The 16,191-nt window shown below is 31.7% G+C and overlaps 3 protein-coding genes across 3 annotated transcripts; 2 read left to right on the forward strand and 1 right to left on the reverse strand.

Annotated features, from left to right (window-relative positions):
* Positions 1 to 5,511: 5,511 nt before the first annotated feature.
* PKNH_1473200 (Plasmodium exported protein, unknown function) lies at positions 5,512 to 7,067 on the forward strand (the record flags this gene model as incomplete). Its single annotated transcript, XM_039113726.1, has 2 exons — positions 5,512 to 5,583; positions 6,312 to 7,067. 2 exons carry the CDS (start codon positions 5,512 to 5,514, stop codon positions 7,065 to 7,067), a joined length of 828 nt encoding a protein of 275 aa, XP_038970092.1.
* Positions 7,068 to 9,848: 2,781 nt separating this feature from the next.
* PKNH_1473300 (Plasmodium exported protein (PHIST), unknown function) lies at positions 9,849 to 12,086 on the forward strand (the record flags this gene model as incomplete). Its single annotated transcript, XM_039113727.1, has 2 exons — positions 9,849 to 10,040; positions 10,749 to 12,086. 2 exons carry the CDS (start codon positions 9,849 to 9,851, stop codon positions 12,084 to 12,086), a joined length of 1,530 nt encoding a protein of 509 aa, XP_038970093.1.
* Positions 12,087 to 12,982: 896 nt separating this feature from the next.
* Positions 12,983 to 15,331, reverse strand: PKNH_1473400 (SICAvar, type I (fragment); the record flags this gene model as incomplete). Its single annotated transcript, XM_039113728.1, has 3 exons — positions 12,983 to 13,390; positions 13,686 to 14,345; positions 14,660 to 15,331. Coding segments are annotated over 3 exons (1,740 nt in total), but the record flags the coding sequence as incomplete, so codon positions are not given.
* Between the last annotated feature and the right edge of the window lie 860 nt (positions 15,332 to 16,191).

Here is a 16,191-nt window from a genome sequence, read left to right on the forward strand (position 1 = left end):
TTCTTTACGGAGTTATCATTTTAACTGGTGTTCACATTTAACTGGTTGACATTTAAAAATGTGTTTGCACATTTTATGCAGTTTTCATCTACTGAAACTGTCAACACAATTCAGAGTTTTCATTTTACGCAGTTTTCATCTAAAACTGTGCAAACATTCTTTACGTAGTTTCCAATTAAGTGGTTCATACTTAATTGTGTTAGCACATTTAATGCAGTTTTTCATCTAAAACTGTGCATACATTTTTTACGGAGTTATCATTTAAAACTGTGTATACACTTTTTTACGGAATTATCATTTAAAGCGGTGTTCACATTTTATGTAGTTATCATTTTAACTGGTTCACATTTAAAACTGTGTTCGCACATTTTATGCAGTTTTCATTTTAACTGGTTCACATTTAACTGTGTTCACATTTAACTGTGTTCACATTTAACTGTGTTCACATTTAACTGTGTTCACATTTAACTGGTTTACATTTTAACTGGTTCACATTTAAAACTGTGTTCGCACATTTTATGCAGTTATCATTTTAACTGGTTCACATTTAATGGTATTCGCACATTTTATGCAGTTTTTCATCTGAAACTGTGCAATACATTTTTCACGGAGTTATCATTCTAACTGGTTTACATTTAACTGGTTCACATTTAAAACTGTGTTCGCACATTTAATGCAGTTTTCATCTAAAATTGTCAACAGAATTCAGAGTTTTCATTTTACGCAGTTTTTCATCTAAAACTGTGCAATACATTTTTTTACGTAGTTTCCAATTAAGTGGTTCATACTTAATTGTGTTCGCACATTTAATGCAGTTTTTCATCTAAAACTGTGCATACATTTTTTACGGAGTTATCATTTAAAACTGTGTATACACTTTTTTACGGAATTATCATTTAAAGCGGTGTTCACATTTTATGTAGTTATCATTTTAACTGGTTCACATTTAAAACTGTGTTCGCACATTTTATGCAGTTTTCATTTTAACTGGTTCACATTTAACTGTGTTCACATTTACCTGGTTTACATTTTAACTGGTTCACATTTAAAACTGTGTTCGCACATTTTATGCAGTTATCATTTTAACTGGTTCACATTTAATGGTATTCGCACATTTTATGCAGTTTTTCATCTGAAACTGTGCAATACATTTTTCACGGAGTTATCATTCTAACTGGTTTACATTTAACTGGTTCACATTTAAAACTGTGTTCGCACATTTAATGCAGTTTTCATCTAAAATTGTCAACAGAATTCAGAGTTTTCATTTTACGCAGTTTTTCATCTAAAACTGTGCAATACATTTTTTTACGTAGTTATCATTTTAACTGGTTAACATTTAACTGGTTCCCATTTAACTGGTTGATATTTAACTGGTTGACATTTAACTGGTTCACATTATTTTTTTACGCAGTTTTCATCTAAAACTGTGCAATACATTTTTTTACGTAGTTATCATTTAAAACGGTGTTCACTTTTAACTGTGATCACATTTAACTGGTTTACATTTAACTGGTTGATATTTAATTGTCTTCACATTTAATTGTGTTCGCACATTTTATGCAGTTTTCATCTAAAACTGTGCATACATTTTTCTACGGAGTTCTCATTTAAAATGCTGGACATTTAACTGGTTGACATTTAACTGGTTCCCATTTAACTGGTGTTCACATTTAACTGGTTGACATTTAACTGGTTGACATTTAACTGGTTGACATTTAAAACTGCGTTCGCACATTTAATGCAGTTTTTCATCTAAAACTATGCATACACTTTTTTACGGAGTTATCATTTTAACTGGTTCACATTTAACTAGTTCACATTTAATTGTGTTTGCACATTTTATGCAGTTTTCATCTAAAACTGTGCAATACATTTTTTATGTAGTTTCCATTTAACTGGTTCACATTTAAAACTGTGTTCGCACATTTTATGCAGTTTGTCATTCAAGACTGTGCATACATTTTTTTACGGAGTTATCATTTAAAGCGGTGTTCACATTTCACGTAGTTATCATTTTAACCAGTTTCCATTTAAATGGTTCCCATTTAATTGTGTTCGCACATTTTATGCAGTTTGTCATTCAAGACTGTGCATACATTTTTTTACGGAGTTATCATTTAAAGCGGTGTTCACATTTCACGTAGTTATCATTTTAACCAGTTTCCATTTAAATGGTTCCCATTTAATTGTGTTCGCACATTTAATGCAGTTTTTCATCTAAAACAGTGCAATACATTTTTTTACGGAGTTCTCATTTTAACTGGTTCACATTTAATTGTCTTCACATTTAACTATGTTTGCACATTTAATGCAGTTTTCATCTAAAACTGTGCAATACATTTTTTACGGAGTTATCATTTTAACTGGTTGACATTTAACTGGTTCCCATTTAACTGGTTGACATTTAACTGGTTGACATTTAACTGGTTGACATTTAATTGTCTTCACATTTAACGGTGTTCACATTTAATTGTGTTCGTACATTTTTTCATATGGACTTTTCATCTAAAACTGTGCATACACTTTTTCACTGAGTTATCATTTTAACTGGTTTACATTTAATTGTGTTCACATTTAAAAATGCGTTCGCACATTTTATGCAGTTTTCATCTACTAAAACTGTCAACACAATTCAGAGTTTTCATTTTACGTAGTTATCATTTTAATTGGTTGACATTTAAAACTGCGTTCGCACATTTAATGCAGTTTTTCATCTAAAACTCTGTTCATACACTTTTCCGCGGAGTTATCACTCAAAATGGTGTTCACTTTTAACTGTGTTCACATTTAACTGGTTCACATTTAATTGTGTTCACATTTAACGGTGTTCACATTTAACTGTGTTCACACTTTACTGTGTTCGCACATATTATGCAGTTTTCATTTAACTGTGTTCGCATATTTAATTGTGTTCGTACATTTTTTTTTTACGAAGTTTTCATCTAAAACTGTGCATACACTTCTTTACGGAGTTATCATTTTAACTGGTGTTCACATTTAACTGGTTGACATTTAAAAATGTGTTTGCACATTTTATGCAGTTTTCATCTAAAACTGTGCAATACATTTTTTATGTAGTTCCCATTTAACTGGTTGACATTTAACTGGTTGACATTTAATTGTCTTCACATTTAACGGTGTTCACATTTAATTGTGTTCGTACATTTTTTCATATGGACTTTTCATCTAAAACTGTGCATACACTTTTTCACGGAGTTATCATTTTAACTGGTTTACATTTAATTGTGTTCACATTTAAAAATGCGTTCGCACATTTTATGCAGTTTTCATCTACTAAAACTGTCAACACAATTCAGAGTTTTCATTTTACGTAGTTATCATTTTAATTGGTTGACATTTAAAACTGCGTTCGCACATTTAATGCAGTTTTTCATCTAAAACTCTGTTCATACACTTTTCCGCGGAGTTATCACTCAAAATGGTGTTCACTTTTAACTGTGTTCACATTTAACTGGTTCACATTTAATTGTGTTCACATTTAACGGTGTTCACATTTAACTGTGTTCACACTTTACTGTGTTCGCACATATTATGCAGTTTTCATTTAACTGTGTTCGCATATTTAATTGTGTTCGTACATTTTTTTTTTACGAAGTTTTCATCTAAAACTGTGCATACACTTCTTTACGGAGTTATCATTTTAACTGGTGTTCACATTTAACTGGTTGACATTTAATTGTGTTCACATTTAACTGTCTTCACGTTTAACTGGTTCTCACGTAAGTGGTTCACTTTTAATGCAATTTTTACGATGTTCTACATATGTTTGTGAGTTTATATAGAAAAAAAATAAAGAGCACAAAAAAAAAAAAAATAATAAAAGAAGATTCAAAAAAATTACGAAATAGCATGAATATTCAAACTCCTTATTATGTCTGTTTATCACATAATTAAAAAAGGACAAGAAGGGTGTGAAACCAATATCCTTCATCTTAAAACCTAAACCCTGAACCCTAAACCCTGAACCGTGAACTCTAAACCCTAGAACCCTAAACCCTGAACACTAAACCCTGAACCGTGAATCCTAAACCCTAAACTGTAAACCCTAAACTGTAAACCCTAAACTGTGAACCCTAAACCCTGAACCTTAAACCCTAAACCCTGAACCCTAAACCCTGAAACCCTGAACCCTAAACCCTGAACCCTAATCCCTGAAACCTAAACCCTGAAACCCTAAACCCTAAACCCTAAACCCATGAACCCTTACTTCTTCCCTTTCTTACTATTCTTCATTTATTCTCTTTTTTCCTTTTTTTATTCTCTTCCTTTGTTCTAATCCCTTTTTTCTATTCTCTACTTCTTTCCTTTCCTTTTTATTCCTTTTCCTTTCTTTCCTTTATTTACTTCTTTTTCGTTCAAAGTTTTATTCTACAATGGAAGTGTTACACTGCGTCACAGAAAAAATAATTTCGGGGTTAATCTACATAGTTGTATTTTAGCAGAAAAATATAAACATCTTTATAGAACTGTTGTGTTCGTTTATTCTAAATATGCATTTTTTAATCTCAACATGCAATTATATGTGCAATTTACATGCCTATAAATTACTAGCGACGTCAATTTTTTTTTCTTATTAATATTTTTTATATTAAAAAGAAAATGAAAACTAAATTTTTAATCTGTTGAAGGGGATGAGAGCATGCAGAAAAGGATGAATCTAAATAGGATATGGACGTTTCAATGAATTTGTTTTCATTCCGTAATGGGGAAAAGGGGGGGCACCGGGTGGCCTCCAGCAAATGCGTACCATATAAGAATGCCCTCCTTTTAGCAGCATTCGGTTAACTATAATCCCTTCTTTCGTTCTTTCTTTCTTTCTTTCTTTTTTTCTTTTTTTTTTTTTTTCTTTTTCTTTTTTTTTCTTCTTATTCCTTTTTCTTTTCTTTTTATTCCCTTTTTTTTTTTTTATTCCTTTACCTTTTTCTTTTCCTTTTCTTTATCTTTTATTTCTTTTTATTCCTTTTCTTTTTATTCCTTCTTTTCTTTCCTTAAACCCTTTCCTCTCCTTTTCTTTTTATTCCCTTTTCTTTCCTTTTTTTTCTTTTCTTTCTTTCTCCTTTCCTTTCGTTCTTATTCCTTTTTCCTTTCTTTTTATTCCTTTTCATTCCCTTTCTTTTCTTTCTTTTTTCTTTTTATTTTTTTCTTTCTGAGTATATAATATCTTAATTTGGTTTACCATTTTATTTAATTTTTGTTTGTAAACTATATATATTATTTTTTCTCTTATGATAAGGATACCAGAAAATATATTTAAAAAAAAAAAAAAAAAAAAAAGAAAAAAGGGATTTAAAACTTCCTTTTAAAAAGAAAGAAGAAAAAAATAGAATAATCACTTATTTTAAGCATTTACAGAAACAAAAAGAAAAAAAAAAAAAAAGAAGCTTCATACACATTAAAGGATTTTTTTTTTTTTTTTTATTTTATTTTTACCCTTAAAAAGAACAAATAAAGAAAAAAATCATTTGAGAGAGAAGAAAAAAAAAAAAAATGGTACCATTTTCTTTTACCAAACTTTCACTATTATCTTTAGTACTTTTTATGTGGCAATATCCCAACTATGTAAGATGAAGAATATTTGTGCTATTGAGAGAATTTTTGTACATATATATATATTCATTATTACAAAAGACAACATATATAAGAAAAAATAATATAAGGAAAAAAAAGGAAAAAAAAATCAGAAATGAGAGGAATTCAGAAGGAAGGATTTTCTATCGTTCTCTTCCCCTTTCGTCTTTTTTTCCCTATCTTCCTATTCTTTTTTCTTTTCCCCCCTTATTTTTTATTCCTTCTCCCTTAATCATTAAAAAACCTGAAATTATACCCTGAAACAGTACTTCCTATTCCCCTGAAACAATTATTTCAACACCCCTACAACATTATTCTAACACCCCTATAACCTTATTCCTACACCCCTACAACCTTATTCTAACACCCTTACAACCTTATTCTAACACCCTTACAACCTTATTCTAACACCCTTACAACCTTATTCTAACACCCCTAAAACATCATTCCAACACCCCTACCATCTTATTCTAATACCACTACAACCTTATTCCAATACCCATACAACCTTCTTCCTATACCCTAAAATCTTGTTCCTATACACCTGTAACCTTTATTCCAACACCCCTACCACCTTACCCTAAAACCCGGAACCTCCCCCTTCCCTTTCCTTTCCAAACAACTGATTTTTCCCTTATTCATTCATTTAACTTATCAACCCATATCATTCCTTTCATTTCATTACATTCCCTTCTCATACCATTCCCTTCCCTTTTTAGCACGAAGATGATTTTACAAGGCAGGGTGTGAGTACTTTACTACAAGTACATAATAAAGTAGGTAGAAATTTAGCAAGCAAAGAAGAAAAGAAAGAAGAAAAGAAAGAAGAAAAGAAAGAAGAAAAGAAAGAAGAAAAGAAAGAAGAAAAGAAAGAAGAAAAGAAAGAAGAAAAGAAAGAAGAAAAGAAAGAAGAAAAGAAAGAAGAAAAGAAAGAAGAAAAGAAAGAAGAAAAGAAAGAAGAAAAAAAAGAAGAAAAGAAAAAAACAAATAAAACATTATTTGGAAAAAAGGGCAAAAAAGAAGAAGTGAAGGAAGGAACTAAGAAGGGATCTGACGCGGGCAATGGAGCCCAGAATACTGAGGGGGATAAGGAGGATTCCGATGGGACTTCCAGTGAGGACGCGAAAAAGCGAAAACCAACATGGAATGATCTTTCAGTTGAGGAAATGCGCAAACAGCTGGCACAAGAGGAAACCCGTAACCATAAGAAAAAACTTACTCCTGAACAAAAGGAAGCGTTGGACAAGAAATATGAGTACCTTTTGAAAAAGTTATTAGATGGGGAGGCTGGGAAGGGAAGGAATACCTTAAGGGGCGCTCAGAAACCAGCACAACAAAAAGTCCAAGAGAAAAAAGATTCTAATGAAAAAGGTGCTCAGAAACCAGCACAACAAAAAGTCCAAGAGAAAAAAGATTCTAACGAAGAAGGAACTCAGGAACCCTCTAAACAACAGGATGAGGAAGAAGAAGACTAATGGTCCAAGGTTCAGGTTTTTAGGGTTTAGATGCTTTAGGGTTTAGGGTTTATAATTTAAGGTACACGGTTTAGATTTTATGTTCGGTGTTTATGTTTAGTCCTTATGTTTAGTCTTCACATTTCGGGGTTTTAGGGTTTAGGGTATACCCCGAGCAAAATTTATTCTTCCGATATGCGAAACGTTAACGAAGTCCGGAAGGAAAGAATTCAACCCTTATGTAATATGAAATAAAAAAAATCTCCCATTTCAAAAAATTAAATCATGAATTTTTCTTTTTTTTTTTTTTTTTGGTGTGTATGTAATTTTTTAGCATGAATATCATCACATTTGTGTAATTGTTTTAGTAACATCTTATAATGATTATTGTATAGACATGGTTTATATGATTATATGGAACCATTATATTTTTTTTTTACGCGGAAAATATTATGAATACAATATACATTTTTTTTTTTTTTTTTATCATTATTTGCTTCTTTTTTTTTTTTTTTTTTTTTTTTTTAAAGTTCTAATTATGAAAATTTTTACGGTTCTTCCACATTTTTTTTCGCGGAAATCGTAATATAGTGTCCGCGCTGGGGGGCGCGGGCGCTCGCGCGCGGATATCCCATACATTTTTTTTTACGAGAACAAGATATAACACTTATTGAGGGCAACTTTTCGCAAAGATGGAAACGGAATACAAATTTTAAGAGAAAAAGAAAAAAAACAAAAATGTGCCTACCTGAATGGATGAGGAAGTGCATGTGTAAGATTTCGTATTTAGGTTGCGGGATTTAATATTTTACGGTGTACATGTATAGGATTTCGCATTTTTAGGTTGTGGGATTTATAATATTTTACGGGTGTATATGTGTAAGATTTCGCATTTTAAGGTTGCGGGATATAATATTTTACGGTGTATATGTGTAAAATTTCGGATTCTTAGGTTGCGGGATTTATAATATTTTTACGGTGTAGATGTGTAAGATTTCGTATTTAGTTTGCGGGATATAATATTTTACGGTGATTGCGGGATTTAATATTTTACGGTGTATGTGTAATATTTCACATTTAGGTTTCGCGATTTAATATTTTTACGGTGTACATGTGTAAGATTTCGCATTTAGGTTGTGGGATTTATAATATTTTACGGTGTATATGTGTATAAGACTTCGCATTTTTAGAATTACGACTTTTGTTTTAGGAACAACAATATGACTTGGTTTTTTAGGTGCCTTAGGGGAAGAAGGAAGCTTTTTTTTTTTATAGGTTGAAAGGGAAGGAAAGAAGGTTTCTTAAAGGAGGGAAGAAGCACGGTTTTAAATAGTAGCACAGGGGATGAGGACGGGAAAAAAAAAAAGGAAAAACACACAGAGAGGAGGTATATAACATATCACACGTCAAAACAGAAAATTAGATTTTGAAGATTGCATACATACATATATATATATATTACGAACAATTCATAAACATGGCGGAATGTTTTTCAAAGGTGTTGGCAGATTGGATGCAAAATCAGGGCGGAAGTACCGGTCAAACTAGTCATGACACCGCCTATGTAAGTAATAATAATTTTTCCAAAATGGAAAAATTAAATGTTCCGATTAAATATGGAAATATTATATATGTGTACATGCTACATATACATATATATATACATATATACATATACATATATACATATATATAAATATATATATACATATATACATACTCACATATACATATCTACATATACATAAATGTATATGTACATTGATATTCATTATACAGGAATGGGGAGGTGGGGTGAGGTGGAAAGAAAATAACATCATTAACTTTTCCTAGAATTTTCATTCCATGAAATTACAACGGTGGGTAAACGCTCTTTAATTAGCCTTATGTACATAAGCACGAACGTGTATCTCCCGGGGAATTTTCATTCCATGAAATTACAACGGTGGGTAAACGCTCCAAAAATTTTGATCCATTTATACAACAATAAGCCCTCTTTAAGGCTGATCCATTAATAAACAGTTTTGAATTATTAAATACATGAAATACTACATATTACATAAAGTAGAACCATCCCCTAATCCCTGAAAACTTATACAAATTACATACTGAACAAAAAAATGCACTTGATCACATGAATTAAATTACGACAACATTCCCTCTTTCTCTTTTTCTTCTATATATATTTTTTCCTTTTTTTTTCTTTCTCTTTTCCTTTTTCTATTCCTTTCGTTCGTTTCTCTTTTCTTTTCCCCTTTCCCCTTTCCCCTTTCCCCTTTCCTTCTTTCCCTTTCCTTCATTCCCTTTCGTTCTTTCCCCTTTCCCCTTTCCCCTTTCCTTTTCTTTTTATTCCCCTCCTTCCCTTTCCTTCTTATTCCTTTCCCTTTTATTCTTTTTTTTTTTTTTTTTGTATAATTTACAATAAAATTCTTCTTTCTATTTTTTTTTCTTTCTTGGTTCATTCACATATTACAAAGAATATTATATGTTTAAAAGAGAGAATAAAAAAAAAAATAATAATAATAAAAAAGAAAGGGGCCGACATAATATAATTCTTTAGGTATTATTTCTCCTTCCATACTCTATTATTTCTTCATTTTAAAAAAAAAAAAAATTGTACCTTTTTCTTTTAAAATTGACTTCCGGACTCGAATATATTATTTCATTTTTTATTCCTTCATATATAATTTTTTTTTTTAATTTGTACTGTAATTTTTTGTTCTCTATTTTATTACTGAATAAAAAAATTTTTCTTTTTTCACTTACATTATTTTTATATATATAAAAAATCAATAAACCAACATGGCGCATACAAATGAAATAATCGTCAACGGCGCATCAGAAAGGTCGATGCAATCCCAATGTGGTAGTTGCCAAATTGTAGGAGCTAAGCAGGAAAGAAAAATGGATGAAAAGAAAAGTACGCAACGATCATCCTTTTTCACTAAAAAAACTGCTATGTTGTTTTTTGTTCTTGCTTACATCTTTTTAAGGGTGAGTCATTTTACACAAAATGAATGATAAAGAACATTCATATAAATGATAACGGGATGTGGACGTTAGAAGTATTCTATACACCGTTAACGTCCACATATAATGCCCTTTTACATTTCTCCAATAACAATTCCTACTTAACTTAAAATATCTAAACACTGAACCCGACATTCGACTCCTACAAAATCGAAACTTAAACCTATACCCCTAAAACCTTATTCATATACCCTTAAAACATTACTCCTAAATCCGGAATCTGACTTCTAAAACCTCTGACACATTATTCCAGCATCCATTAAACCTTATTCTAACACCGTTAAAACCTTACTCTAACACTCCTACAATGTTATCCAAAACCCCAACAACCTTATTCCAGCACCCCTACAACCTTCATTCCAATACCCCTAAAACCTTAATTCCAACACCGCTATAACATTATTCTAACACCCCTACAACCTTCATTCCAACACCCCAACAACCTTATTCCAACACCCCTACAACCTTATTCCAACACCCCTACAACCTTATTCCAACACCCCTAAAACCTTACTCCTATACCCGTGGAAACCTTAAACTATAAACCCGGAACCTCCCTTTACCTTTCTTTTCCTTTCCTTTCCAAACAACTGATTTTTTTCCTTATTCATTTAACTTATCAACCAATATGATTTCTTTATCTGATGCATTTCATTCCCTTCACCTTTTTAGCACCAGGATGATTTTTCAAGACAGGATGTGAATGCTCCATTACAAGTAGATAATATTGTTGGTAGAAATTTATCAAGCACGGAATCAGAAGATGAAGCTCCATCAGGACCATATGATTACGAAGTGGGAGAGACGGAAGATCCTTCTGAAGGAGGAAGACAAGCTTCTCCTGCAGCAGGGGAAATGACATTGGAAATGGAATATCCTAATGAAAGACAGGACGTTCAAAAATCGGCAGAACAGGAAGCGCCCCTATTCGGGGAGAGGACCAATTATGTGGCAGAGGGTGATTTATGTGTTTATGCTTATTTTGCGCATCTCTGTAAGAATGCATATAATGATAATAAGAAAAAAAAGAAAGGAGAAAAAGAAATAGAAGAAGAGAAAAAGAAGGAAGAAGCACTTCTGAAGGAAAAGGAAAAAAGTCAGAATAAGCTAAGTATAGGAAACACAAAAGTCTACAGTGGTCCACTCGCTGCCTTAGAGAAATATGAGGATGAACAGGAAGAAGAACGTAAAAGATCTTTAAGATATGACAAGGAAGAACGGAAAAGGAAAATGAAAGAGATGGAAAAAGAACGCAGTTTCCTGAATAAATTTCACAGTCCACTGTATACAAATGGAGCTCATAGTGATGATATAAGGATGTATAGAGCAGAAGATAGAGGGGACGACGAATATGAAGAAAAAAATAATACAAGATCTTTAAGATATGACGAGGAAGAGCACATATATGATGAGGAAGGAATGAATGAATTGTTATTTGGGGAATTTAAAAAATGGGAAGATTCCGGAGCGCATACCATCCCTTCTTCTCACTACGAAGTGCTATGTTTTGAGGATAGATTGAACGATTATGAAATAAATAAAGAATTAAATGAAATGGAAGAAATGCCTAAAAAATGCGAATTAGTTTCTCTTTACTGGCAATCATACATAAATGAAAAGAGCAAATATATTAATGCTAATAAACGTTTGTTCAAAAAATTTCTAGAATTAAAAAAAAAACAAAATTTCGGGACTATGGGAAAATATAACAATAAATGGAAAAAATGTAGTAAAATAGTTGGTACTAACTTTAAAGAACAACGCGAATATGTTAATGATATATTTTATACACATATGACAAAGGAAAATTTGAGCAAAGATGAATTTAAAGGGATTTTGGGCCACGTTAGGGATTCATGGAAAGAGGTGACCCTTAAGGTGACGCAAGAATGTGTAGCTCTTTTGGAAGAACCAATTGTCCCGGATGTCAAAATCCTTGATTATGACCCATATGATGGAATCGCATATTTTAAAGTTTCACGTATCACCAGCCCTCAAGTAAACTCCTAAAGTTTTGATTTATTCGGGAGAAAAAAATAAAATAAAAAAATAATAATATTCTTAAAAAAAAAACATTCTTCTTTTTTTCTGAAGAACACACAATTTTTTTTTTTTTTTTTTAATAAAGTTCTAATTATATGAATGTTTTAGCGTTCTTCCACATTTTTTTTGCGCGGAAATCGTAATATAGTGTTAGCGCGCTGATGTCCCATACATTTTTTTTACGAGAACAATATATAACACCTATTGGGGCAACTTTACACAAGAGTGCAAACAAAAAAAAAAAATTTAAATGAAAAAGAAGAAAAAAAATGAAAGAAAAAAAAAAAAAAGAGGGAAAGAAAAGGAATGAAAAGGTTTAGGATTCCGGGTTCAAAGTTTCCATGTTTTAAGGTGTAAGAACAACAATATATGGCCTGGTATTTAGATGTATTACGGGAAGATTCTTTTTTTTTTTTTTTTTTTTCAAGAAAAAATATTTTTCGCAAACGGAAAAGAAAAAAAGGAAAGGAAAAAAAAAAAGAATGTGTGTTCTTAAAAAAAAAAAGAGGAATGTTTTTTTTTTTTTTTTTTTCTATAAACAAAAGGGTGTCCTTTCACCCCCCAAAAAAAAAAGAAAAAATTTTTGCAAACAAAATAAGAAGTAAATGTGGAAGAAAGAATATATATTTTTTTTCTTTTTTTTTCTTTTCAAGAAAATATAAAAAGGAAAAAAAAGAAAAAAAAAAAGTACAAAAAGGGGTATGAAACCAATATCCTTCATCTGAAACAATAAACCCTAAACTGTGAACCCTGAATCCTAAACGCTAAAACCATAAAAACTAAACCGTCAACCCTAGAACCTAAACCCTGAACCGTGAACCTGAGACCATAAACCCTAAACTGAAAACCCTAAAATGTGAACCCTAAACCATTAACCCGGAACCTAAACTTGGAACACGTTCCATTGGAGCCTGCTCCAAAGGAATACTTTCCATAAGAACGTCTTCCTTAGGAACCTGTTCTTCTTCTTCCATAAATTCGGATCCCATGAATTCTTGAACCAAAAGTTCCAGAAAATCCTTCTGGTTCAATTGTGTGTCCCCTTTTTGACATTCATCCAACACTTCAAAATGAATTTCAATAATCGTTCGACGATTCACGCGACCAGAACGTTTCGTTCTCGTTGGAGCAGAACGAGGTTTGCGTTCCTTCACTAATCGATATTCATGTGAACCGGCTTCTTCCACACGATCGAGGAGCTGTTCCTGTACTGATGAACCAGGAATATCAGCAGGAGATCTTCTGAGACGTGGTCCTCCTTTACCAAAATACTACAAAAAAAAAAAAAGAAAAAAAAAAAAAAAAAAAAAAAGAATGAGATGAGATGAGATGATATTTTTGTTAAGAAGATTGTGAAATGTTCTTTTTACACATTTATTTTATTTTAACCATTAAAAAATGTTTTTTTTTCCTTTTAACCATGAAAAAAAAAAATTTTCCCATTAATTTTTTTTTTTTTTTTTTTTTTTAACCATTAAAAAATTTTTTTTTCCTATTAATTTTGTCCATTAAAATTTTTTTTTTTCCTATTAATTTTTTTCTTTTTATCTTTTTTTTTTATCTTACCTTCCAAAGGTAATAAGCCATAGCAGAAAGACCAATAGAGACAGGAGCCAAAGGAAGAAAAGGGGTAAGGAGATCCGTAATAAGGATCGGACAGACTGTATTCTCTAATGTTTTTTCCATTTGGATTTGTTCCGTTTGGTCCTTGAACATTAAATCCACATTGGTTTTTACATTGTCAGTTCCAATGGAGCAATTATCATAATCCTTATTGTCCCATTTGCACGGAAAACAGTCATTAGTACCACTAGTTTTGCATGGAGATGTGTCTTGCATAATGTTTTGAGTTTTGCTAAAAGCATGTGTTATGCCCTTATCTATGTCACAAAGAGGATGTACCCAACTGTGTCCTTTTTTCTTATCATTTGCCATTGTTTGCAATTGTTTTGCATATTCTTTAAGAAATAAACAACCCATCGTTTGTTCAAACGATGGGGCATTAAGAGGGTCCTTTTGGCCTTTACCATGGGTATAAATGTGCTGCAGTCCTGCAGCAAAATGCAAACAAGCTGCTTTATTTGTTTTGCTTTGTTTATGGCCAAGTTTATACCATTCATCTTCCTTGTCTTTACAGTATTTGTCAACGTCCTTCTGCTCCGGAGGTTGCATCATATGTTTTATAAGTTCAGTTAATTCCTTCGTGGCGTCATCTTTGATGTCACTCTGATCATAGAAGAAGGGAAGGAAGAGAAAAGAAGAAATATATATGTATATATGTATACACATATGTATACACATATGTGTATACATATGTTACATATATACATACATATATATACATATATGCATATATACATATATACATATATACATGTATACATATATACATATATATGTACACTTATACATATATACATATATATATACATATATACATATACATACACATATACACATATATACATATATAGACATATGTACATATATGTGTATATATGTACGTTTGTTGTTATTGTTATTCATATGGATTCGCTTACCCAAGATGGTTCTGTTCCATTTTGAAGGTTCTTTTGCCTCCTAAGTTTTTGTTTGATGGCACATTGGACTTGAGTACAGAAAGTTTCTATTTTATTTATTTTGTCTAGTGTTTGTTCCTTGTTAGGGGTGGTGGTGTCGGGTTGGGAGTTGGATTCGTCTTCCTTGTCGAGGAGTTTAGTCATATTCTCCTCTATTTTGTCATGACCAATTTTGCAATTGGGGAAAGTGCTTTGTCTTTCGCAAACGAAACAAGAATTAGTACCACTACCAGTTTTGCACGAATTTGCTCCACTCTTAGTGGCATTACTATTATCATTATCGAAAGCGTATTTTATTGCGTCTTTCAATTTTTCATTATCTAAAGGACATTGATTTTCTGCTTTTGAAATTAATTGATCAGCATAAAGATTAAGTGCTGCGCACATCATAGTTCGTCTAAGTGGTCCATCATCCTTGGTGCTGTTGTCAGGAATATCAGAAATGTGTTTTAAACCTGAAGCAAAAAGCTTACAAGCTTTTTGCTTTGCAGTTTTTTCTCCTTCGGTGTCGTCTGACCATGAAGAACCTATGTTGTCCTTGCAGTGTTTAGAAAAATCATCCCATTTCTTATCATCCGTAATATTTTGAAGAAGTTCCTTCAATTCGCTCTCAACAACACCATTTATATCATTCTAATCATAAAAGAAGGAAGTAAAAGAAAGAAAAAAATATATATGTATATGTATACACATATGTATACACATATGTGTATACATATATATATACATATACATATATATACATATATACATATACATACACATATACATATAAGTACATATATACATATGTACATATATATATACATATACATACACATATACATATAAGTACATATATACATATGTACATATATATATATATATATACATATACGGATGTATTAATAGTTCTTCCTTCTATCACAATCGTTAATTTTTTTTTTTTTTTTCCTTTTTTTCCCTCTGTGTGTGCTTGTAGTAGGTTGGTTGTGTTAGCATGTTGGTTGTGTTAGTATGTTAGTTGTGTTAGTATGTTTGGTTATGTTAGTAGGTTGGTTTTGTGTTAGTATGTTGGTTGTATGTTAGTATGTTGGTTATGTTAGTATGTTGGTTGGTGGTAGGTTATGTAGTATCCCGTCCCTGTCTGCGAGGAGTTTTTCCTCTCCCCCCCTAAAGTAATTAAAGCTAACCCCTGAACCTTACTCCTAAACCCTGAAACCTCATTCCTATACCCCTAAAACCTTATTCTAATACCCCTAAAACCTTATTCTAATACCCCTAAAACCTCACTCCTATACCCTAAATCTTATTCTAATACCCCTACAAACTTATTCTAATACCCATACAACCTTATTCGAACACCCATACAACTTTCTTCCAACACCCCTACCACCTTATTCTAACACCACAACAACCATATTATAACACCCCAACAACATCATTCCAACACCCCAACAACATCATTCCAACATCCCAAACAACATCATTCCAACACCCCAAACAACATCATT

Source organism: Plasmodium knowlesi (genome assembly GCF_000006355.2).
Source record: "Plasmodium knowlesi strain H genome assembly, chromosome: 14".
Classification (NCBI taxonomy): Eukaryota; Apicomplexa; class Aconoidasida; order Haemosporida; family Plasmodiidae; genus Plasmodium; species Plasmodium knowlesi.